Source organism: Dermacentor variabilis, chromosome 10, assembly GCF_050947875.1.
Source record: "Dermacentor variabilis isolate Ectoservices chromosome 10, ASM5094787v1, whole genome shotgun sequence".
Lineage (NCBI taxonomy): Eukaryota > Metazoa > Arthropoda > Arachnida > Ixodida > Ixodidae > Dermacentor > Dermacentor variabilis.
Window position 1 is genome coordinate 87,935,090 of NC_134577.1, and position 25,888 is coordinate 87,960,977.

Here is a 25,888-nt window from a genome sequence, read left to right on the forward strand (position 1 = left end):
ACAGAAACTAAATGAGCTTTCTTACAACAAATATACCTTCCAATTCAAGAAAAGCAGGAGGTTAAATTCAAGGTCAACTCTGGAATGTCGCATGCTATGTTTCAAGAAGCAAGATCACTACAAGCATTGAATGTCACTAGCCTTAAGCTGTATATGTATGTTAAGCTGTAGACAATGTATATAGACATTGTCTGTGTTGATTCTTAAGGTTTTCCATCGTAAACTTATACTCAGCATTTATCTGGCTTTAGCGTTGTCTAATCCAAATACGTAGGACCAGATTTCTGTCTCGTAATAACTATCTACTGCTTAAAGTACAATCAGTTATAGAAAAATTAGCATTACTTCTTAAATTTCATTACTTAATTTGCTGACACCAAAAGTGAGAGAAATAATGCCTATTCATTTATTAAATTTAGTTACAATTTTAATGCAATATTTAATCCCTGCATTTCATTAATTATCTTTCATGATTCTTTTCGCGTTGGCAACTGTAATTTTAAATGCTGGTTTTTTAACTGCGAAGTGTCTGTATTTCTTTGCCTTTATTATTTGCTTGCTGTATTACTTCATCTTATAGTATTATTATATGGTTGCAGCTCCCACCTGCAGTTTGTAACCGTGAGACCTCCTCTGCATATGCTGCTATGTATAACTGCTGTTGCATTTGCGATTAAGATTAATTGACACATTCAACTGTTCTCAAAATCTTGTGAAGTTAAAGTACATAGAGGGAAAGAACCCACCTCTCTGAGCACCAACATCACGATTTTCCAATGTGGTGGCCTCCAGTGAAGTCTTTTCACGCAGCTCCCTGCAAATGACAAGTAGAAAAGGCATTGAGTGTGTATTCCTCCAAGCTTCCATGTCTAAGCGCAGAGTGCTGGTATTTGTGTCACTGGAACTGCCTTATGGAAAATTCCACACGCTCTCCACTGTGCAGAATATTAGTTACTGCAAGGTTGAGCTAGGTTGTATCAGAGCCCCTAAACAAAACAAGAAAGTTATGCAGACACCTTGGCGCTCTGGAACTACCAGCCATTTGTACTTTCAGGGTGCCGGATCATTCGGGGGACACAAATGCCAACGTCTGCATGCAGCATGTCAGCCACGGTCCATAAAGCTGAGGGACAGGCTTGAGTCATAGTTGCGAAGTTGCAACAAATATGAAATTGTGCAAATTTGCCAGTAGTAGTAGTACTTAGTAGTTCTTAGCTGGAAAGCAATTGTGCTAACAAGCATGGTCCAAAATTTTGTTGCAGTTGGCTTTTTATGGGCCTTCGGCTGCCATTGAGTTTCTGGCTGGCTGGTTGATAGAGTTAGAATGTGGACAGAGGCGCCGAGGCATTAAAGGAGTAATGACTTGAAAATTTCGACTCGACATTTCTTTTTTATTATTGAGAAAAGATTCAAACATTCTGAACTTCAAATAAATACCGGCAAGCAGCAAAACACAGAGGTGTTTCTTAACCCCCCACCCTCTTTGCCTCCTATGTTCTCGTACGTTCCTCGACAAATAAAATTCAGTCAGCAGTCAGCACCTCTGTTTGCGATTCCTTTCTCTAAAGGCTCCACTAGAAATGTTCGGTATACAATGGAAGTTGTAAAGCGTCATCTAGGCATTGTGTGTCTTACTGTATCAATTTTCACACCGGTTCATTATTCGAGGATATATGACAAATTAAAATGTCGCATCACCAAGCTACTAGGAGTCATTTTCACTGCCAACATAGACACCAACTCCCTCTGCCTTTACTGGCATCTGTAAGCAACATTCCTTTCCTGCCTTCTCTCACACCGAAGCCGATAGACTGCTTCATGTTTACATCACAAGTGCTGCCTCCTTTTCTTTTTTTCCTTTCTTGCTGCGTGGTACACTTCCAGGGGCAGTTTCGTGTGTTCTACATTTCACGTGTTCGGCACGGTTACATTGTTCACAGTGCGCCTGACGAAGAAGTGTGCGCGTGTTACCTTGATTCTCTGGAAGGAAACGAGGCTCTGTCCCTCGAGAAAAAAGGCACACAAGTTTTGATTTGAAGAGGAAAAGAACCGCGACTTCAGACGGGACGTGACGAAGGAGTGGACAGGATGCCTTCACGTCCCGTCTGAAGTTGTGGTTCTTTTCCTCTTTAGACATGTGGGACCAACTGGCCCAAAATCCCCCCCTCTTGAACCTGTTCTCACTTGAAATTCAATCCTTTTTTCCATTGTGCAGCGGTCCGATACTTTGCAGAACCGATCATCAGTGCGTGGCTTACTCTTTATGATTGTTCCAGAAATAAAAAAAAAAAAGCCGCAGCTTGTGCAGCCACTGCAAGCAACCTGGCTCATGCACTTCTTTTATTTAGAGAATGAGAACTGCTAGCTTTCAGTGGCGCTAGATTTCACAGGCACTCATTTTAGCACCTACCTCACCAACCCAGCTAGTCTTTACAGAGAGTAGTGAGCAACTTCGTGTTCTAGCTGATCCCCATAAAGTAACTCTAGTTTCGATTTGCAAATCTTCAGCCATGGTTTGTCGTCCCAGAAATGGTGGGGACAACTTTATGGCCACCAGTGATGCATTTACCAGTGTTTGGGCATTTGCTGTTGCCGACGACATGTTGTCAGGTGTCACACCTTCAACGCTAGGTAACAGTTTGACCAACGAGCTCGGCATTCTGCTTGGAGGTTCTGGCATAATAGGAGGTATCCAAGCATCAAGTCTGAGATGGTCATCATGCTTGTGGCAATTCAATCAGTATCGTGTTTGTACTTGCACGCATGATGCACTCATTGGCTTGATAACTGTAGCTGGCAATCACAAAACTTCGGCCCTCCTAAGATTTCTTGAGAAGACACGAGAACCAGGCCTTGGCAAATTATGGCTGGACGCTCCCTTGTCTTGTTTCATTTTCTCTTTAACTCATCTTGCAATCATGTTCTTCCTGATATCAGGGTACAGGACTCTGAAAGGCATACATGATGACCTGCCCATTAGTAGCTCTGCTGGGCACAGGCTTGTCAGACTATGAGGCATTGTCCTCTAGTGACAAAGCAGCCTAATAATATTCATTTGGAATTCACCAGCAACTCACTTTTTATCTTATTCTTTACTAAGTGAATCGCATGCTCTGCAGCACCGTCGGACACAAGGTGGTAAGGTGCTTCTAGTGTTATTCCTCTTAAGGAGTTCTTACTGTTGGCATTTGCAAAAATGGTGTCATGATCTGATATCAGAATCTCTGGTATTCCACAAGTTGCAAAAATTGTCCTAGAACAGCTGACGGTGGCTTCTTCGGATGGCTGTTTTCAAGGGATCTAAAGCACTCCCAAAAGGTCTATTGGGATGGACGAAAAGAGGTTACATTCAGATGGTCCTTTCCAATCACCTGACTGCAGATCAGAGCTATGAGATGCTTTTTCAGTATTGCCGTATAAGTTTTGCAATAACTTATATATATGTGTTACCACTTTCAATAAAGATTTAGTTGAGAGTTAGCGCTCGTCCTGTCTGCTTCTAGTCTGTGTATATGTCACTTTGCGCTTCAATCCAAGAATATGTTACTGTACCAACTGGCCCAACTTTCTATCCTTTACCAGCCAAGAAAGCTGGTCAGTTTCCGGTGAGGTGACCCCACCCATTCTCTTCTCGCACTGGTAAAGGGAGACTCTCGCTCCATTCACAGTGACAATTTTCATAGGTGGAGGCCATGTTATCAAAGGTTCCTTCAGCTTTTGCTTCCTTCCTTCTTGCTGCTCCAAAAAGTAAACTCATCAGATGGCACAACATATCTCCTACTTGGATCCAAAGTGCCTCCAAAATCATTCTGCCCAGATTCAGAGGATTACAGCGACCATCCAAAGATGCCATAAGAAATAGTGGCACTGGAACGATTCACCGAAATCAATGTGCAGGCGTGACCAAGGCATCTCCGGAAACGACAAAGTTGATTGCACAGACTGAGGCATACACAGACGTTCTTGGCATACAGTGCAAAAGACGACCTATCTAGAGATATTGTGGTTGATGTTGGGCCTCCAGACACAACTTCAGGCAATAACTTCACTTTCTCAATACCTGGTTGGCCTTCGTGCAAAAATTTCAGCACTTACTCTTGAAGTGCAGCCAGAATAATGACCCTTGTGCCCCAGAGATCAGCTTTGTCTTATGGATTAAGACCAAGCTCACATGCTTCGAATGGTTTCCGTTCAGCCTTCCAGGGAGGTTGAGTTCCTTGCAAAAGTATGTCACTAACCCTGGACAAGACATGGTCTTTCGTCAAGGCCTCAGCTACCGCTGCAGATGACAAAAATCAGGAGTAACAATGTTCCAACATATATGCATCTGCTGCACGTTCGCCTGTGAAGTCATCACATCAGTGGCACACGACCCTGTCCATCAGCATTCCCGATATTCGTTCCTGAACTATACATCATGGTACAATTATATGCAGATAATAATAAGAGCCCAACCTACAACTCTAGAAAAATTGCACTCTTGAATGGCCTTATCCTGCCCAATAAGTCTGAGTAGTGGCTTGTGGGCTGTAGCAGCAACAAAATGTCTTCCCCAGAGGTACTGTTGGAATCTTGTAATGCGAAAGATTCAGGCTAGTTTTCTTGTCAAGATAGCAGTAATTCTTTTCAGCAGGTTGCAGCCTCCTTGATGCAAACCCAATGGGATGTTCTATCTTTTGAGCATCCCAATGAGCTGATATTGCCCCCTAGACCCTGCTGGAGAGGCATCGCACATGAGGAAGAGTTCCTTCTCGTGGTCGTATCGGAACAATACAGGAGCTGATCTTACAACTCACTTTGCTTCTATTGAGTATTCATACTCCCTTTCCATGGGACATTATTAGCCAGAGGGTAGTGCAGAGAATAGAAAACTGAAGAGACGTTTGGCAAAAATTCCCTGTAGCAATTGACCAAACTGAGGAAACTCCATGTTGCTTGGTGCAGGCACACAGAGAACTGCCTTAAACTTGCACATGGTTGAGTGCAGCCAGTTGGCATCAATGACGTCGCCTAAGTAATCAACAGAGGACACCATGAATTTGATATATTTGAGCTTCAGGCCTGCCTTTTTCATTTGCTGGAATACTTTGGAGATACTGTTCACATAGTAGTCCCTGTCATCAGTGCCTGCTACCAGGATGTCTTCAAAATAGACTGCAACATGACATAGGCCTTGGAAATGGATTTCAACCTGCCCTTGTATACTTCCTGGATGCAGGGTCGAGAATAAATTGATAATATGTATCCTTGAGGTCAAGCTTAGTAAGCTTAATCCCATCTGAAATCCTTGTCCAGAACTCTTCAGACTTTGGAATTGGGTACTTGACCACAATTGTACTTGCATTCACAGTCACTTTATAACCTCCACAAATGTGACTATCTTTCCTGAGGACTTGAAGAATAGATGCCGCCAATTAAGACGACTGTACAGGTTGTATGATGTCCTCCAGCTGCAATTCTTGTAGGTCTTTCAACACTTTATCAATCAAAGCAAACAGAACTTATCTAGCCCTTGAGCAAATGAGGCTTTGCTCCATCCTTGTAATAGACAGTTTAACTGTGACATCTACAAAGGTTACTGGCTCAAGAGAAAACAATGCACAATGCTTTTCTACAAGCTGCTAGGCATCACTTATGAAACGGACTTCAGCAATGCTGAAGAGTGGCATCTTGAATGAAATATTCGACACCTCCATCCAGTCACATCCAAGAAGTACTAGTGCTTTGCCATGTGCAACCAGTAAGAGAAGGTTGTAATGATTATTGTTGTACTTTGCTAACACAATAGCCTTTGCAAGGACAGATTTGATTTCAACGGTGTAAATCCTTCATTGAATGTTTCAAGGTGAGCAGGAGCAACGCAGTCTCAGAAACAGGTGGTGTAATGTCTCCTCCCTGAAGATGCTTGCTGCTATGTCAAGCTGCATCTGAAACGATTATCCTGGAATTTCAAGTTGAACAATGAAAGCATTGGCCTTGGAGAGCTGGTATGATGTCATAGAAGCTGTCTACATATCTTAGGTCTATGTGCTACAGCATGGATCTCCAATCTGGCTTCCTGGCTCATCTACAGCATGTACTACGACTTGGGCACAACGCATCTCTGGCTGAAATTTGTAGTTTTTGTCTTACATGCTTTGGCCAAATGACTTTTTTTTTTGTGGCTACAGTTGCAAACACCATGAATCTGAGGAAACTTAATCACGCAGTGCACATCACCACAGTGGTGGCAATAAATGTTTTGTATGAGGTGCCTGGATAGCCTTCATTACCACAGAAAATGCTCCTGAAGTTGCACATAGTTCCGATGCATCATGTTTAGCCGATTCCATAGCCAGTGCCAATGTTACTGTGGATTCTAGCAGGAGGTCGAGGTCCACATGCAGCCGGGTTTACATTTGAGAAATTCCACAAACAATACAGTCTCCAGGCAAGTAACTTCAGAATGTGCCGAAATCGCAGTGTCCGAGCGCTTCTTCAATGTGACTTGCCTGACTAGCCCTCTTTGCGGATGCAACAGTTGAACTTGCTGTGGCTCACCATGACTGACGGTTTCAGGAAGAAGTGTTTGCTTAGGGTTTATAAGCAAATAGTTAAGCTAGTTTCCATGGGCTTTCCCGGTGTGCAAGAAGACTCTGTAGGATGGAATACGTCCTGGAACCACAGCAACTCAGAAAGAGTGCTCAATGCTTGTCTGCCAGCATGTACATGGGCTTCTGTTTACAATTTCTACCATTTTCAAGCTGTGTGGCGACATGATACCTTGCATACGCAATTGCCATTGCACGATCTCCATGCATTGCTTGTCTTTTCGCAATGCCCAAATCTGCTGAGGGGTCCTATAACTAATATCAATACACCAACACACCAAGACGTCGCCAGTCAGCGGTCAATACAGGGACACCTTGTCTAGCTGCAGAAATTGCTAGCCACTGCACAATCAGGACAGCCACACACAGTACCAAGAGCTTCTAGAAAGCAGTTAGACGAACTCTCAAGATGCAAGTGGCAGTTTCGTGGCGATAAGTATGCTTATATTGTAATACTAAACTCGTTCTTAACACTGTTATGTGGACCTTGATAAGTAGAAATACTGTACAGATAGTGCTCTTACATTCAAACATTCAAATGCGATACTCAAAGCACACTGCTGCTGTAGCTTCTTGTGCCAGTGGTGGGTGCTGGGAATGCTGAGATACTATCAAAGTGGGCCTTTGAGACTTGCGACTTCATTTTGGACCAGTAGCGATCACCCAGTGCTTACCGGTGGCACAAAAAGCACTGGCTGCAATGTGATCCAATTATTGTGTTTGAATCGCTAATCACTGTACAAGGCTGCAAGAAAAAAATTTTTGTTCAGCGTGCATAAAATTGAACAGAGCTTTTAGATACAGTTTTGTCTCATATTGATTAAGTCAGCAGTGAGTAGTGGCCGCAAAGCGTAGGTCAGAAGTTGACAAATATCAGTACATTGTTTTTCTTTCTTTGCTTGAATGGATGGCACTGTGTCCTTCCTGATGCAGGATCTCTGCAAGCCGTACTCCAATGACAGGATTAACTTCATGCTTTACTGATGGTGTGCTGAATTTTTGAAGAGCTTGATGTGAATTAGTACACAAGAAACTTAAGCCTGGCACTTGTCTGGTGCAAGCCTGCGGACAATTGCTGCGACAAGTGAAAGCAATCGACGACTTGCGCTGCACCTTTTGTAGGAACGTGTTCAGAAAAATCCCGCAGAGCAGTGACAGATAATCGCGTAAGGCCAGTACCAGCCAGGCCCAGCGGCAACGACACTTTCCACTTCGCGCTACAGCACGACTGTACAGCGACCGTTAACCATGCGTCACTTGACTGGTGCCTCGAGAGAGATAACCCGATGGCACTGGCATGGAGGTTCGCAACCCGCGGTGTGCTGCGGGGAAGCTTAACTCACCGGGGCAGCAGGGCCAGCTTCTGCTCGAGCACCGTCTCGAGCCTCAGCGCCTTCTTGGTCAGGTGGTGCTGGGGTCCGTAGAAGCGGTAGCAGTTCTCCAGGATGAGCCGTATGTCGCGCACTACCTCGGTGATGCCGGCGTACGCTCGCGCGTCCAGGGCGGCGCGCACCCGGCTCAGACACATGGGCTGGCGCACGGCACGCGTGTAAGCCGGCCGCTGCTCGATATCCAGGGGATCGAGGAACGGCGCGCTGTACTTGCGGCACGCCGGCGAGCCGAGCCAGTCGACCAGGCGGCGCGCAGCCTCCAGTTCGGGCGTCTCGTACGCTCTCCGCTCTTCCTCGAGCAGCATGCTGGCCGGCATCTGCATCGTGTAGCTGTGCTCGCCCGTGCAGTGGTCGGCCGACAGCACGTCGATCACGTCGTCCTCGCTGCCCGAATCGTCCTCGTCCGCGCCGCAGTCGTAGCCGTGTCCGACGACCACCTCGACAGCGGCTGGCGGCAGCCGCTGCTGCGCCTGCGGCGGCAGCGGGCAGTGGAACGACGTCGCCGCATTCATCGCGCAGGTCCGGGCCGAGCGACTCGAGGGCGGACCGAAACACGGCGGCCGCCGACGTCGCGGCGGCTGGAGCGGCCGCACGCCACGGCTTTGGGCGACTCGCGAACGCAACTGACACCGACTGCACTTCTCTTGTCTCACCACCAGCCGGACTGCGCTGGCCCGCGGCGCGCGGAATCAATGGTCCGAAAGGGGGGGGTCTAGCCCTGTCTCAACGAGGCTTGGCCAGCGGAGGCCCGAGCGCACAATAGAAGGGATACCATGTCGACGCCGCGCGCACTTCCCAGCCGACCGCGGTGGACGTACGTGCCGCCCTCAGCGCAGAGATTCACTCGAAGGATGCTCACGGCATCATCCACAGAAGCACGGCTGTACACATGCTAAAAAAATGTTTTATCGATTTGCTCGCAGCGTTCCCGTACCCGAGCTTCCGGATCCGGATGCTCAGAAGTTGAATCGGATTCGAAGCCGTCGTGTCGAAGCGGCCGCTCGCGAGCCGCTATTAATTTCCGCAGATAAATTCAGTTGCGTTAATTTCTTTATGACACATAAAAATACTTTGTGCAATATATTTTCCTCCCATAGTGCTGGTGTAACCACGATCGCAGGAACAAAAAAATAAAAATCAAAGTCGGAAGGTTGTTAAACAGTAATCGGAACTTGTTCCTTTTCCCGTGGTGGCGATCGAGGTCGCGGAGAATATGGCAGGAGTTCCTTAAAGTACAAATTACCAATGAGTTGATATGCGTCTACTAGTTTGACGCGGGTATTTGTTCGCGCCCCCCTTTTATTGGAAGACGCCGCGTAAGTAAACGCATTGTTTTGCCCAACGCCGTTCGTTTTTCTCGCACACTGCCGGCTTGGCGTGCGCTTGGAAAGAGGCCGGGCATTTAGGCCTAGCCCGAGCTCGGCGGCGGTGTGTGAGATGCCGCCGTCGCGCCGATTACTCACGCGGCCGGCGGGGCCGCTCTTTTTCCCTCGACCCGTCACCCCTGGCCTCCGGCGCCTATCGCTCGATCTACCGAGCGGCGCCGGGCGCCCGACAAGCTCGAACATGACGCGCGTCAGCGAAGCCGACCGCGGCCGAGCGCGCCGTCGTGTCGACGCGCTAGCGGCTTCTCTGCTGCCCGCAACGCCCATTCAACGGCTGCCTGCCGCTGTCTCCTCCGAGACGCGGCCTGTCGCCCGGGGGGTCCGATCCCTGCGGCACCTGGGCGGCATCGGAGCGTGCAGTGCCTGGAGGCAGGTGTTTAGAGCCCCTCCCTTCTGTCGCTTTCAGGTAGCACGGCCCGTGGTCGGCGGCAGACATGGGGAAGCTCCTGTCCAAAATTTTCGGGAACAAGGAAATGAGGATCCTCATGTTGGGCCTCGACGCCGCCGGGAAGACCAGTATCCTTTACGTGTGCTGGGGATTATGATGGTTTCGCATCCGGTGAGCCGTGTCGATTGTCCTTCGCCTTCCTTTTGAGCCGGTCTGCGTCGAAAGTCCGGACGATGCGCCGCGTGTAAGTGCGCGACACCAAGAAACGAGCCGTTGCTTGCGTGCCCGAAATTGTGCTTCCGATCGGTGGTAAGCGCTGGCATTCCGCTTCTGAAGGGTGTCGTCCTGTTCGCTGTGATTTGACGTAGCTGCACTTGGCTTCATTGCACGCATGGCGTCGCTCGACCTTAACCACTCTGATATCGCAACTTATACTTCGTTCATGCGTGAGCAATTAACGCATCCTCTGTAGGCGTAAATGCACGGCTGCATTTCGTCACACGAGTTATGTGTTTCATTTTAGAGTTGAAGGTAAAGCTGACGGGAGGTATCGTTTGAAATCAGGAGAATGTGTGCTTCAACATGTGTTGTGCGGCATTGATGCTAATACCGTAGCTGCCGCACATGACACATTAAAAAACTTGTCACAAATGATTTGCGAACGTTTGGCATAGCATAACATAAGAACCATGTCTCACACGTTTTGGATGTTTCATTAAGAAGATGGAGTATTCTTGAGAAAGCATAACAATCCAGTGAGTATAATGTATATTTGGCTTGTGTATGATGGCATGTAATATCATTGGTGCACTGCATTACCTAGTGTGCTTCTTGACTTGGGGTGGCATTCTTTGTTGATCGCTGTGTGCATATTGCCTCCACCACGCGTTGAAATGCAAGGCAAAAACATGAACCATTAAAATCGGCGCTCTCACACGAATGCCAGCTACCAGAGGAGAGAAAATATGGTTGCACTGGAAATGGCAGAGAGAAGTTCACGCGAGAGATCATCAGGCCGTGCAGAAGTGTGTGTTTGTGTGTGAGCACTTCTTCCTTGACCTTGTGTGCGCACCCCAGCCATCCTGTACAAGTTGAAGCTGGGACAGTCAGTCACCACCATTCCCACGGTGGGTTTCAACGTGGAGACTGTCACCTACAAGAATGTCAAATTCAATGTCTGGGTGAGTGATTCTCTTCCCTTCCCGTGTAGCCTGGTGCATTGTTTGCCTGCTCCGCGTGCACTTCACTGATGGCAATGCGCCTGCTTTTCCACGCATCTTTGTTTCGGCTCAGTGAAAAAAATTTCAGTTGTCATTCACTTGGTTTTCCATTGTTCTTTCATTTCCTTGAAGAAAAAAAAATATGAAAAATGTGAATTGTACCTTGTTTGTCCCAACGCTATAAAATAATGAGCAGTAAGCAAACAGTCTTCTGCAGCACGGCGCAAATGGTACGGTGTGGCATAGTGTGATGACACGAAACATCACCACAGAAAGAACAGTTGCCATTCACCTGATCGTAGTGTTATGCTGTGAAAAAAAAAACCTGTGCAGTTTTCCTAGAACTAAAGCTTCATACTTGAGAGAAATAGTCATATTTGTTCAGTAATTGAACCCAGTACTATTAATAGACTGAGGTGGTCTGCAAATCTCTTTCGGTGTTCCAATGTTCTGGTTTCCAGCACGTTGAAATTGGTAATTTTTTTCCTTGTACTGCAAGCACTTACTTTCTGAATTACTGAAGTTGCCTTTCTAAGGATTCCAAATGGGTTTCTTTGCATAGCCATCACATTGCTTTCAAAGTTATCGTTACTTTGCATTCTATGAACCACACTACATCTTCATCGCAGTGATTTGTTTAACCAGGACGTCCTCATAACCTGCTGAGCAAATCATATTCAGCGCTCTGTACCATGCTGCGCTTGTGTAGCTCTTGTTGCAAAAATGAAGAAAAAGTCCCGTGACGTGAAATCAGGACTGCATCACTCCACTCCAGCAACCCAGCTGAGCATATTTGCAGCAGAGTTAATCATTGTCCAGTATCTGGACTTTGTTTGCCTAAAATGGCATTGTGCCTTGTATTGCCTGCATGGCTGACAAGTTCTTTGTCTCTTACATTTATTGAAACATTTTTCTCTCTGAAGTTGTAAGAACAAAGAACTGTGACGATTCCCTGCCTTACTTGCATATTGATGTACAGGCAGTCACAGTGCCTCTTTTTGTTTCCAGCTTGCAAGTTTTGCATGTTTTCGGGGATGGTTCCAAGCATCCTTCGCCCAATGATTTTACTCGGCTTCTGCACGTTTGCACTTGAACTCAATTTCTTCTTACTGGAAACCAATATGCATCCTGTGGGCCAACTTGCTTCGACACTGCCGCCTGGTCTTTGTCATTACGTAGACGCATGCGTCTGTGCACTTTTTGTTAAAACTTGGTCATTGCTGTTCATCGCGCACTCCCTTTCTTCTCATCTTGGCTATGTTGTGCAGCATAGACTGTCACAACACACCGGAGTTTTAGTGCAAAGCATAGTGGGTAACGATGTCACCATTCATTGAAAAGCATTTAACACTATCGCTTTCCACTCTGTTTCCACGCCTGCTCTCTAACTTGTTTGCATTCTCTTGTCCAATTGCACCCTTGCCTACTCGTTTACCAACTGCGCATTGCATTCTCACTGCACTTGCCTCCTCATCTACTGGTACTCCTCTTCTGACGGTCATGTGACATCTCATGCCACAGACGACAGCCAACATTGCTACAGCCACTGAAGCACGCGTAAAGATACATACATGCACACTAACGGAAAAAACGCACGAGGAGTCTCGTGCACGGCAAGTGAGGATGCCGTGAGTGCAAGACTGCAAAAAGCAGCAGGAATGTGCGGCAACCGGGTTCGGTATAGGTTCAAGGTTAATTTTATTGCGGCAGCCGCGAAACGAGCTCGCATTCAAGAATGTGTCGCATCACCCGCAACATGGCTGCTTTCTTTTACTGCCATTTAGACGCCAAGATGTGCAAAGTGGGAGAAATCACTCAGTTTCTTGGGAAGCGGCAAACGGAACGAGGGAACTCGGGATGTCAGGTGGTGTCACATGACTTCCATATCTAGTAAAACATGGGTCAGTGTGACCTTTGCAGCACGCATATTTTTCTGCTAGTGTGGGCGTACCTTACCTGTTGTTGGCAATATCCAAGTGAACGTTGACTTTCTTGATGCTCTACAGGAGTCGTGACATTCTTTTTCCGAGCTGAGACTCGACCTGAGGCGTTGTGTTCTGCCCAGGATGTTGGCGGCCAGGACAAGATTCGTCCCCTGTGGCGGCACTACTACACGGGCACGCAGGGACTAATCTTTGTGGTGGACTGCGCCGACCGGGACCGCATCGATGAGGCGCGGCAGGAGCTTCACAAGATCATCAACGACCGCGAGATGCGCGACGCCATCATCCTGGTCTTTGCCAACAAGCAGGACCTGCCCGACGGTGGGTGTGTTCCTATAACTGCAGTGTCCGGGGACGTTGATTCCTAGTGTTCTTGCAGTTGCTCATGTAAACAGAAGTAACAGCATTGTAGCCAAACCTTTTTCATAACATACTTGAAGGGCTGCTGCAATTTCTTTGTTATGGTTACATACGACATTGCCTACAAATATTTTATTCTTATATGTTAACCCTACCCCAAGCCTGAGGCGTTCGTGTGCCACCTTGTAGTGATGTCATCAAGGGCAAATCTGACTAGTTCAAGCACAGTTCTGTTTGATTTACTCTGTGGCAACAAGTCATGCATATCAGCCCACTATACCAGTAACTGCCAGCTTTGGGCAATCGTGCACATTATTTATCACTTTTTTAGTGTATGTTTGTCTTGCTGTCTTAAGTGTATAGAAAGTTATTACAGACTTTTAGGTACTTTGTAAACTCTCTGTGTCTGACGGTGAGTTGTACTGAATACAAAGGATAACCGTACACGTACTTTTCTTTTTAATGAAAACTCCGTGCACCAAAAATTGGTGGACATTGTGGACTTTCATGGACCTTTTCACAACATAATTTGGAAAGGAAAGGATTAAAGAATGTAATGCGAGGTGCTACTGTTGTGACCCATGCACCACTGCTTATGCGAACCCACTCGCAGTGAACAGTCGCACGCCCACCACAGTTCAGGATGACCACTTTCGTGCTAAATTATTCTGACCTCATAGCGGCACCTCAAGTGTGGTAAAGTGAGTGTACAAAGGTGTAGCCAAGCTGAAGGAGAGCATGTAGCAAGTGGATAAGCGAGTCACTGGCATGACTGTGTGCGCGCACGAACGAGGTACGACGGTATGCGGCAGCTGTCCTCTTATCTCTGAGCAATTAATGAGACATTGATCCCGAGGATGGTAAAACCTTACGCCGCTGGGCCAGTAAAGCTGGACAGGGATCAGGAAAGCATTGCTGAACGGGCAGTGTTACTCGCACATGTGTAGCCCTGCTTGGATGATAAAACCACACATGTGTATATAGTACCGCACTCTGTTACATACTTAGCAGGGCTAAGTATTAAACCCTACGCAATAGTGTGGTCATAGAAGTCGCCTCGCATTTTGCAGTGCAGTTGTTTTTGTTGTTTTAATCTGTGACGATTTCTGCAGAGTAACTACGTATAGTGAGGAATGAGGCATTATCAAAGGTTCGACTTAAGTTAGCTCTTTGGTGGGCGAGCTTATGCCCAGAGAAACAAGTAACACTCGGAGCGAAAAAAGCGATGAGCATGATCGTCGGTCGTCGAAAGTGTTTCGGCTCCTTATGCATGACTCGTCGTACATTCCAGCGTAATCACTGGCACTCGCGTGCATTCCAGAATGTACACGCCTATATTCGCGACGCGCATGCAACCTAATTAGAAAAGAGTCTCTCCCCATAGAGTCGGCGACGACATTCGAGAAAGTTCCGATATGCGTAGATGCGTGTTAGGGCGAGCTGTAACTTTGGAACAGGGGTTAACCGAAGAAAGAACTGTCATTGGAAAAAAGATAATGTATATGTGTATCAGTATACTACGACTGCAACTTGTTGATGTAAGGTTACATCAGATCACACATTATTTTAGCGATTTTGTACTGCAAGTCTGCGACGTACTACTATGTTTTTCGTCACGAGTACAAGTGGTGTGCCGCAAATACACGCCTGCGCCTTTACACATGCATGCAGCCTGCATCTGCCGTCCTGTCATGCATAGCCAACAATGTTGTCACGCCGAGCTCGACGGGAGCGGCACCGACAGGGCTCGGCCCCAATTGTGCTTTCTGATTTTAAATGTCAAGGTCTCGAGCACAGATCTGTACTTGATTGTGTTAGTATTGTTCTTCGCATAATCCGCAGCAGTTATGTTTGCTGGCCTACCACGTTGCAAGATATTGCTTGTTGATTCCTGGCGCACACCTGTGTCGTCACAGTTTATTTGCGGGAGAAAGGATAAAAGTAGGGAAATGCACTAGAGCTGTGAAGGCTGCTGCTCCTTTTTTTTTTCTCTCTCTCTCTCTGGCAGGGCTTTTCTTTTTTTTCTTCTTTTTTTTTTAATGAGCTCATGCTCAGTATATCCCTTGGTTTATCCCCTTCAGGTGCTGTGTACACAGTTGTGCATATATAAAAGCAATAACAGTGGTCAATAAGAATATTTAGAACATGTTGCACATATCTTTACACACTTACGATTGGACCTGTGCTACAAAATTTAATAATTTGTGTAAGGTGTGTTAGCAAAACGAATTGGAAGGTGGCAGCCTAGGTGTTTGCTCTCATTGCCAGTATGTCACCATCTATTGGGCTCCCTTGTTTCATAGTTCTTAACAATATTTTTGCATCAGTCATATTTTTAAAAAAAAGCTGGATATATGTGCTTTCTAAGTATGCTGGACATGAAATACAAGGGTGAATCAGAACGTATTTGCCCCTATTTTTTATTACCCAAAATAAAGTACATACAGGTCATTGCAAATATACGTAGTATTCTGCGTACCTTAGACCGTTTTTCCACATAGTAGTCCCCACACCAGTTCCGACATTTGTCCCATCGCAGCACTAAATGTGAGAATTCTTGTCAGTCAGCAATGCCCGCAGCCTCCCCTGACGCTCATTGTCATGCAAGTCTTCACGGCCCTTCGTGAACTCGCAACACCACCACCTCGCACTTCTCAAAGCGAGACACCTTTTCCCTATATGTGAGCTGCATTTCCCTGTGGATTTCGATGGTTGTTTGTCCCTTGCTCCATAGAAAACCGGTCGAGCTTTGTTGCTCATACGCCGTGGACGTGTGAAGCACAACTTCCATCTTCAACAACTGACAGCAGCGCCGTGCCGCGGAGCTACCGGCAGATAAGGCTGGGCCGGTCCAGGAAAGGTCCACCGCCAGGAATGGATATGTTGACTTCGTATATAGAGACGTAATTTGGCTTTAAAAGCTAATAGGGGCAAAGACTTTCTGATTTGCCCTAGTACTTCATGTTTTCATATGTGACGTTCACGTAGAAAGTTCTTGCATAAAGTCCACACATGTAAATTTGAAGAAGAAAAATGGAAACCTAGAGTTTTATCATCTGTCCTGCAGCTTTACCTAATATGATTCTGAAAATGCAAGAGATGTGATGAAACTAAATTTCAATAGACAGAAATAATTGGTGCTTCAAGGGGCTATGAAGTCCCTTGTTTGACATCTCTTGTGCGACAACGTTTATTAGCCAAACCTTGTTGCTATGAAGTTGCGTCCAACATGAAAATACCTTTGTTATATTCTGTATTTGCAGTAGACATATATTCACTACGTGGTGGTATCAGCGATAAATATTTCAGATTTAATTTACGATATCTGTGTTCCTTATATCAAGGTTCCCTGAGCCAACGTTTTTACAAACACCGTCAAGGAAGGCAGCTGTTGCCCTGATGAAAACGATTCGCCTTGTCGAAATATTGCCATCTAACTTTGACTTTTCAAGACGTCTGACCACACAATTTACTTGCAATGCGATGTCATATATAGTGTTTCCGCTGATTTATGCAGCATCTTGTCTGAAGCCTGTTTCTAAGACATGCCTCCAAGACATCTGATTATGCAAAATTGACTTCAGAAAGCAAGTTACACTTTGTGCTTGCACTGATCTGTGAAGCTTCCTGTATGAAGCTGGTTGTGTGTCAGACGTGCCCCCGAGATCTCAGACTACACAAAATTTTGGGGGGGGAAACCAATTTATAGGGGTGTCGCACGGCACACTTTTGATCACGATCAAGCCCGATCCAGATCGAATTTCTCGGTCATGATTGGTTCCTTTGCCAAAGCTACATGAGGGACCCAACCGTAGTTGATAATTTCGATCTGGATTGAGTTTAATCACGATCAAAAGTACTCGTGTGACACCGGTATTATAATTAGTGTTTGTGCTGGTTTGAGAAGCTTGCTGTATGAAGCCTCGTGTTTCATACATGCCTCCAAGATTAACAACGTAAATTTTACTTGCAAAAGCAAGTTATAAATTGCTGTTTGCTTTCGTTTGTGTTATGCTGCCTGGAGATCGACACATTTCTTATTTCTAATCATGCAAAAAACAAAATGCTGTAGAAAACGGACGAAAGGTGTGCACTGAAATCTCGGGAGCAATGGGCGTCATTTGTGGGGAGTGCATGGTGGGTGGCGTTGCAATACTGTGCCGCAGTGAACACAGAGGCTTCATCAAGGCATGTAATATCTGTGCCTTGCTGTCGCAAGTCTGTCAGCATCACGGTGTAAGAATAGGCTAGGTGGCTAAACGAAGGCCGACCAGGTGGAAAAAAGTTGTGCATGTATCGCGTCGCCTTGGGCAGATGGCGCCACAGACACAAGAGCCTTGGTTTTGAACCACAGAAGCAGTGCGAGAGTTGTTACAGATGTGAAAAGCGTCAATAAAACGTTCGAATTCGCTTCTTACGTTAAACTAGATGCGTATGTTATTCCAGCTTGAGACGGAAACTTGTTTGCGATGAACAAAGCATACGTTTCGCGAGATTAAGCGTGCTCCGAGAGCTATGTAGTGCACGCAGTCATCGGTGCCGGTGTAGGAGCACGGCACGATGAGTCCTGCGCAACCGTAGTCAGCAACTGATCAGGCTCCTTGACGCTGCAGCGAACTGTGTCAAATATTAGTGGCTACGATACCTAACCCACCCACCGAACTTGCCATGATCTGATGCCAAAACCTCCGCGCGAAAACTAGTTTTACGTGTACTGTAACCTATATAAGCTCGCAGTTAAATTGTAATGCGCTGCAAAACAACTTTCGAGTGTGGCTATTCGAAGGCGGCATTTTTTAATAACCGAAGTTGAATGTTCTGGAAGAGGTGGTTGTGACGTTAGTGTACAGGATGAACTAGCCTTGGTTTGTCAGCATTTGCTCCACGTGAGTCAATCATATGGACGACTGTCATCTAAAAGCCAGGAACATAAAAGCAGTAAAGTTTTGTGCAGATTGACATTTATTTGACACGGAGAGCATGCCATAAACTGAATTATTCGTACAAGCGTTAATGTTCCATAAACAAACTTGACACTGACACACATTTCGTGCACACGGGTGAGTTCATGGCTCCCATCTTTAATTCAGCAAATTAAACGTTGAGTTTTCACCTGCTGAAGCTTGGATCGTACGGCGGCCGCATTTCGATGGGGGCGAAATGTGAAAACACCCGTGTACTTAGATATAGGTGCACGTTAAAGAACCCCAGGTGGTCGAAATTTCCAGAGTCCTCCACTACGGTGTGCCTCATAATCAGAAAGTGGTTTTGACACGTAAAACTCCATAATTTAATAAATTTTTTAGCACTGTCGTGTGCTGAAGTCCTTTTAGTCCCCCCCCCCTCTCTCTCTCTCTCTCTCTTACTTACTGCAGTGGCTTTACATGGACACTCGAGGTGCATTCACGGCATGTGCAGAGGGTTAGAAGGTTTCCGAAAATTCAAGTGATGAGCAGTGCGTCTGGCTGCAAAGATGACAAACGCCTATTGAGCGCACCGTCACACTCTGCTCATTTGGCTCTGCCAGAGCCAGTGTAGCATTCTGCCTTATGTTGTTGGCATAAGCATTGTGCATATGCTCGCTAGCGCTGCTGCTAATCTAGCATGTGCATACCACACCATGGCGCAGGCAGTAAGCACCAAGATGAAGCTATCTAATCGAACTGCGCTAAATAGACAAATGTCTACTGGGCTCAGTTTCTCCCTATGTGCTTGCACTTTGTTTTGCTTGTTATTCTCTGTCTATATGAGTGGGAACATGTACAGTTGCCATCAGACTTCACCCAAACAATGAAGATGCCTCTGTAGCAGCTTAATTAACACAGGCTCTCAGGAGCAGGCATCAAGTGCTTTGCTACGAAGATACATTAAGCCGGAACATTCAGGGCACCCCATCCTGAGCTCTCCAGTGTCATCCACAGGAGAAGCAAAATGGCGCTTAAGTCACATTCGGGTTAAAAGTAGGGCGGAGACTGTACAGTGCACCGCAATTGAAAGGCAATATTCGTCTCGCACGGCAACAGGATCTACTTGCGTCACCAGTGGTTGCTGGGGACAACGAGCTGATGCATTGTGGTGTATGGCGAAAGTAACAACCTTTGTGACGCATTGCAACTGCATTTGGCCCGCAGCAATCACCGAGCACTCATTGGTGGCGTAGAAAGCGCCGGCTGCCATGCAGGTCGAGTATCGCGTTTAATTCGCCGAGCACTGTGCATCGTTCGGGCTTGTGATGAGGGGCCACGTGGAGGCGGTCAGCTGTAGAACAGCTGCTCTTTAGGGTGGCACGCTGTTCCTTTGAACATGTGACTCAACAAACACAATTTCATGCACAGCCATGAAGCCCCACGAGATCCAGGAGAAGCTCGGGCTGACGAGGATCCGCGACCGCAACTGGTACGTCCAGCCGGCGTGTGCCACAACGGGTGACGGGCTCTTCGAGGGTCTCACGTGGCTCACCTCAAACCACAAGTCCTGAGGCCAGCCCCTCGCGGACAGCTTGCAAAAAAAAAACAATAAATCCCGCCGCGTTGCTGCTGCCAGCGTCGCCATCGCCGCCACCACCGCCATCACCACCGGTGCGGGGCCAGGCAGGGGGACGCCCGCGCGACAACCAGGCTGGCTCTGCCGGAGGGGGGCAGGCTGCCCAGGGTTCACTCTGCCCCCCCTCCCGTCATCCTCGCCACCTGCGATCCAGCCACGACGACGGCCTCTTTGTTTTCCCAGTGCCGCTTTGATTTTTATTATTATTTTTTTTGCTCCTTGTTTTGTGTACTGCCACTGTAAAATACAGTCGTCGGAAGAGCAGGCGGGGTCTCCCCACTCCCTCTTTGCTGTTGGAGGGGTTCGCAGATGCCTGCACCGATACTTTCTCCCGAGAAGCTGCCTTGTCCCTTCTGTTGTTTTTCTATTGTTTCTTCCTTTTAGCTGTAATATATATGTGTGCAAGTGCTGTTGAGACAGTGATGCTGCGACGGTGGACACTTGTGTGTATGTATCTCTCTCTCTCCTTCAGCGGTGGAGGACGGGGGGTTGCCTGCTAGGGGCCACTTTGCTTTTAGAAATGTTTGGGGCACGTGCGGGCTCTGCAACAGACTCTCGGGGGGGTAGGGAAGGGAAAGCAAGGACAAAAAAAAAAGCGCACTCTTTTTTTCTCTTTCTGTTAGATTGCGTGCTTGTTTTTGAGGGAGTCTCACACATATATGCATTCACCACAATTCTTCACTCCTCGCGAGGTTGGAACACGACACGTGAACACCGGGACACGGAAACGGGAAACAGCGTTGGAGAAAACGCCGTAGCGAGCAGCGTTTCCTGCGGAGGAAACAACGGGATGAAGTGCTCTTATGGCCTGGGTGGAAGGGGGTGTCAAGTTTCCGAGAACGGTGCAGGCCGGAGCCCAAGTAAGGGGTGCCGGCTCCGACGCAAACCTTCTCCCCCTTTCCCTCTCTGGACCCTCCTCTACCTCCTCTCTGGACACGGGCCTCCTCGTGCAGGCAGGGCAGGGGGGATCCGGTTCCGTTTGTGCCTTTTGGGTGCGCCGTGCGGGGCGGCAGAGCTCTCTTTGTCGTGTGTGTACTGAGGGATATTGCAGAGAAAGGGGGGGGGGGGCGACCCGGGCAGAGGTGTGCCGACAGCAAGCAAGCAGACCGCTTTCTTCTTCCCTCACCCGCATTAGTCGCGGAGGATGGGGGAGGGGTGTCCCCCTCCTCCTAGTGTCACCAAGTTTTTTGTGTCACACCTTACTCCACTACCAGGTTTTTAGCAAATGGGCTGCCTTTTGTTTTTGTATATTGTTGGGTTGTACATATCAGTTTTCAACAGCGGGCAAATAAAACTTTGTTCCTGAGCTTCCGACGGCCTGTGCGTGCCCCCAACGCCTTTTCAATAGCGGGCATGGCCGGGATAATGTTGGCGATTCTGTTCCTATAGACCCTTTTGCTAATTGGCATGCGCATTTCTCTGCGCTGCAGACTTGCCAACTAATTGCAGCACTCGCCAGCATTCGAATAAAACCAAAAGTACTAGCTGCGCATGGTTTCATCAGAAGAGCCATGTCTAGATTTAACATGTCTTCATACAAGCAGACTGCTTGCACGCGCTATTCGCAAGAGGGACCACGCTGCAGCTAGTTGGGCAGACTGCTTCACAGGATATCCAGCTTTACAATTGTGAAAAGGGTTTATGTTATTTCTTTTTACGCTTCATCAGTGATCCGAGCAGCATGCTGCCTATGCTATCACCAGGATCAGCTGATTGTGAGCAGTAGAACGCAAACAAGTGGAATTGAGCAAAAGGAATCCGTGCATTATTCCGGCCCATGTTCCAAATCTGTTCAGCCAGCAGCACTGTCAACCCTTGGCGCCCTAGAAGACTTGTCTGCACGTTACGGCACTGGACATGCCTCGGCATCACTCACCACCTAGCATCGAACTCTAAGTGAAGGCAGACCAAAAGGTTATCTGAAGTATGTTTCTTTCTGGTAGCCCTAAATAATAAAAAGCTCATATTTATTATCACTTCTTTTTGTCATGTGGCTGCTTGAGGGGTGTTTGTTGTTGAACACAACTGGTTGCAGAATACTGCAGGTTGAACTCTTGTGTTTCGTTTTACAAAACCTTCATTTTCACACGATTCATGACCCCCACCACCTAAACGCAACACTGAAACACGATTTTTTGGTGTGTATAGACAGGTTAGCCCGGCATAATGTTTCACAGGGGCGATAGAAAAGAGACACCGGTGATCCACGACTGAGCTTTGAAGGGATACAGGAGCGTGTATAGCGATGCGAGAAAACAAAATATATGGTTTTCAAAATTTGCAGCATATTTAAATTCTTTGCCTATCATTTACCACTTGTTGCATCGCCATACAATTTCCTGCAGCACTTTAATAAAACTGTTGTTAGCAGTGTTCTCGTTTTCTTCCTCACGTCCCTATGTAATGTTAAGCTGGCCAAACCAGTCATTTTTAAAGGGACACTAAAAAAAATTAATGATTTGAGTCGTAGTGAATTGCCCTTCCACGGTACCAGTAAAAGTCACTCTTGCCACGAGATGAGGCCTTGCAAGCCAGAAAAGATTCAGAACGAGAGACGGTTGGCAACTCCGCCTTAATGTGCCCGCACCAGTTTGCCGTGACGATGCGGATTTTAACGGAGTCTGCTCAGGCCTAGTTAACTTTGCATCTGCAAAGAATAACTGCATTGTATTCTGCGGAAAGCAAAGGCTGAATTTGTCGAGCTTCAACAGTCTGGGCCGAGCCACAGTGCCCCAATGAATGAATTGGATTTATTGACGGGAAAGACAGAGAGGTCGACCTGAGCTAGTGCGCTCTAGTCTGCTACTCTGCAACTCTGCACTGGGGAAGAGGCAAGGGAAGTGAAAGTCCACGACATCACGCTGACGTATTGGCGCTGGGTTTTAGTGCACAGTGAAAAAAATAAAGCCTAGGCCTTCATTTTGTCTTCTAGCATTCGACCTATTACTGCAAAATTTGTAAAAGTGAGAGTTCATACAAATATTTTACGAGTAAGCACTAAACTTAATTAGTGTTTCTCCGTTAAAGTTTGGTGCTACGTCAGACACGTCCAGAAGCATGAACGACAGTGGTACGTCCGGCTAAACAGCTATCCCATGACAACTCGCTACTGTGTCATCCGTGGAGTTTATTGCTATGTCGATGTGAAGAAAATCTGGTGGCACCATTTATGGCCTTCTGCTAACAATGGAATACCAGGAAATGGATGGTTTCAGCTTGTCTTGAACATGGCTAGACCAGAGGTATAATCAGTTTTTCACATGAAGCTTTTGAAGTGAAGGCTTCTTTGCTTAGCTTACCGTGGTATCGTGTCCGTTGGTCACTCAGTAGCTCTTGGTATGTGTTTAGGTGTGTATATTAGCACGAGCCTTTATAACCATTGCATGTTGACTAACAGAGTAAAGAGTTTGAACGAGTGCACTTTGTGGTGCTGCGTAATCAAGCAGTGCATGACGATATACAACCTGTATGCATAATGTTGCCTCGCAGGTACCCCTTAAATACACGGACCTCTTAATGGAATGGCGCGTGATATTGAACGGCTTACTTTTTAATTTTGGCCACATCATTTTTAAAAACTAGGTGCCATCAAATGCTCTGGCATATATAGCATGGAATTTTGAGCAACAAAGTGGAGCCAGTGGGTGCATCTATTACAAACAACCTGTAAGTGTTATGTCCACTCTAGGATCTCAAAGTGCGCACACTAGACTGCACGGCATATGACGCCAAGTTCACGTAGGTGTCCTTGATTGCTCTTTCGCAGGGCAAAACGATGTTAGACATGACACCAAGACATGTCATTGTTTTCTTCCAGCGTATAGCTTGACTCGAATACAGCAGCCACCCTCCACACTAATTGCCAAGTTTCAGTGCACTTTCTAAAGCACTCCCATCACCGGGTCCTGCGCGCTGACCTTCGCGAGTCGATTCCCAGCAAACTTTCATTTGGCAGAATTCGTCGCTGAATGAATTGGTACACCTTAATAATTACATTGCATTTGCTTGTGTTTGCACCCTTCAGGCTGTCATTAAAACTTTCATTTCCTTTGCCTTTGCACTCCACACTTCACAATGCTGTAGCTACCAGCATAAATGAGAAAATTACAGCTTATAAATACAATGAAGAAAGGCAATCTCAATTCTTCAAAGATGTGCAAAAAGCCTGCAGAGTGTAAACATGTTTCAAACAGTGTGTCCCTCATGCGAGAGCTTATGTTTATCCCAGATGGTAACAAGCTGCGAAATGCTTTTGAGGCCTGATTACTTAACTAAATGTTAATGTAAACTAATATACAAACAAATATTAAACAAAAATATGCTACACAATTCAAGCATTTTTATATTGCTCATGAAACTAGTACAGTTTCATGCGCAACTTTCAGTTTCACTGACACTTGGTGGGCTACGAGTTTTGCTGTATTGTTTCGAAGAGACAGTGCAGGAATATAATTTTGCTACACAATTTCTTCTAATAAATCGCACATTTAATTAGGCAAAAATGAATATTTTTCGAAAAGAAAGTCAACCAAGCGTCAACACAAAAAATATAAGGTCGGCGTACCTGTGGCTCTAACGATTCCATGGTTAAATGTTGATTATATCTATTTTGTACCTTTTTCATGTCTGTTCACTCATTTCACATCTTATTTGTATCCTATTTCATGCACAATTACGTCAACATTGTCTTCTGTAGCGTTTTTGTTTCTCTGGAAGTGGTTACAAGATAGCCAGATCCCAGATGTGCCAAATCAGCGTGAAGTCGGCAAAGAAGACCTTGTCCTCGAAAAGGAATTTCACCTGGGCTTCAAACCCTAGTCAAATAACACAATTTTCAACGGCTTCCTTTATTTCCTAATATTTGCTTATATTCAGCCTCCACTGCGACATAAAGGGTATAGAAGTCTTCAATTGCATTAGCATTTGTTTTGCACTTCTCTTTGCCTACACTTCTCATCATCATTGTTCCTCAACAAACATCAAGCGTCGCCTCTGTCCTCGCAACATTTCATCAATGCCTAACGTTGCGAGTTTGCAGAAACTGCTGCTTGCATTTGGGCATTGCTCGTGAATGGTGTATGCATAAGCATTTACATTTCATGACAATACAGATGGGAACTGTGCAGTGCATGTTGCGTTGGATTACAATAAGAATTGTGCGGCATCGAATTAACTTATAGATAGCATTTAAATGGACACACACCAACATTACATGCACAGTGCCAAAGTTTTCTGCCAGGCCAGACAGCAGCCAGCGGCAAGTTGTCTATTAAAGCACACAACCAGTGACTCAAGTTGTCTCTCCTCCCATAAACGGCCAGAAACACGCAAACCGCAATGTGGGGGAAAAGATTTGAAAGTAAGAAAGGAGCAATGGAGGCAGTACTGTCAATGTCATCCCAGCTGAGAAGAAGCATCCTGTTGATGAGGAATGGGGGTAGCAAACGGTGCTCTTTACGTATTCATTAATATTGGGTCCTTTTCGAAAATTTTTGTGGGCATGCATTTATGGAGAGGCGTAGCGCCTCAGAATGATCTGTTTTCAAGAAGCGGTGTTGTGTTGCAGGGCCCTTTTAAGGGGCATTCACGCAATGGGGAAATCTCCAAGCGATGTGGGAGGAGCGTGGGTTAGAATTATCCACAATGTCCAGCCGCCTCTCTCAGCTGTGAGCAGCGAAGTCGCGCGCCGCTTCTGAGCAGATGTGTGCACAAAGCCCAAACACTTCTCCCTCGTCGGCTGTCGAAGGGCGCTTGAAGGTCAAAAATTAACGCTTCCCGATCTTTGCAGGGAGATTCACAGGGCTGTGCCACCTGGCGAAGGCGTGATGTCGTTGTTCCCGTGGTGCGCTCCCCTTGCTGTGAGAAAGTGCATTTCTCTCTCGTTTGAACACCCGCAAGGGTTGAACCTTGGCTGAGTTGGTGACAATGGTGATGGTGTTCGCAGCACACACATACTAAGGAAAAACGGACAGGCAGAGTTAAAAGAGTGCCAACTCCCAACTCGATTTATTTTTATGGAGGACTGAATACTCTATACATGAAGCAAGTGTTGTTTTCATTCCGCCAAT

General features: G+C 46.5%; 2 protein-coding genes across 2 annotated transcripts in view; one reads left to right on the plus strand and one right to left on the minus strand.

Moving 5' to 3' along the window:
- Nucleotides 1-9,003, minus strand: part of LOC142560771 (uncharacterized) — a 33,516-nt gene extending 24,513 nt beyond the window's left edge. Inside the window, exons 1-2 of the mRNA XM_075673100.1 lie at nt 7,934-9,003; nt 747-814 (exon numbers count right to left, since the gene is read on the minus strand). Of these exons, the coding sequence (XP_075529215.1) occupies nt 747-814; nt 7,934-8,493 (628 nt within the window). The 5' untranslated portion in view covers nt 8,494-9,003. The remainder of the gene's footprint in view (nt 1-746; nt 815-7,933) is intronic.
- Nucleotides 9,004-9,150: 147 nt separating this feature from the next.
- On the plus strand, nt 9,151-21,131 carry Arf6 (ADP-ribosylation factor 6). The gene is made up of 5 exons (XM_075673116.1): nt 9,151-9,297; nt 9,773-9,882; nt 10,832-10,935; nt 13,040-13,238; nt 19,613-21,131. The coding sequence occupies exons 2-5, from the start codon at nt 9,801-9,803 to the stop codon at nt 19,753-19,755; spliced, it is 528 nt and encodes a 175-aa protein (XP_075529231.1). The 5' UTR covers nt 9,151-9,297; nt 9,773-9,800; the 3' UTR covers nt 19,756-21,131.
- Nucleotides 21,132-25,888: the final 4,757 nt, after the last annotated feature.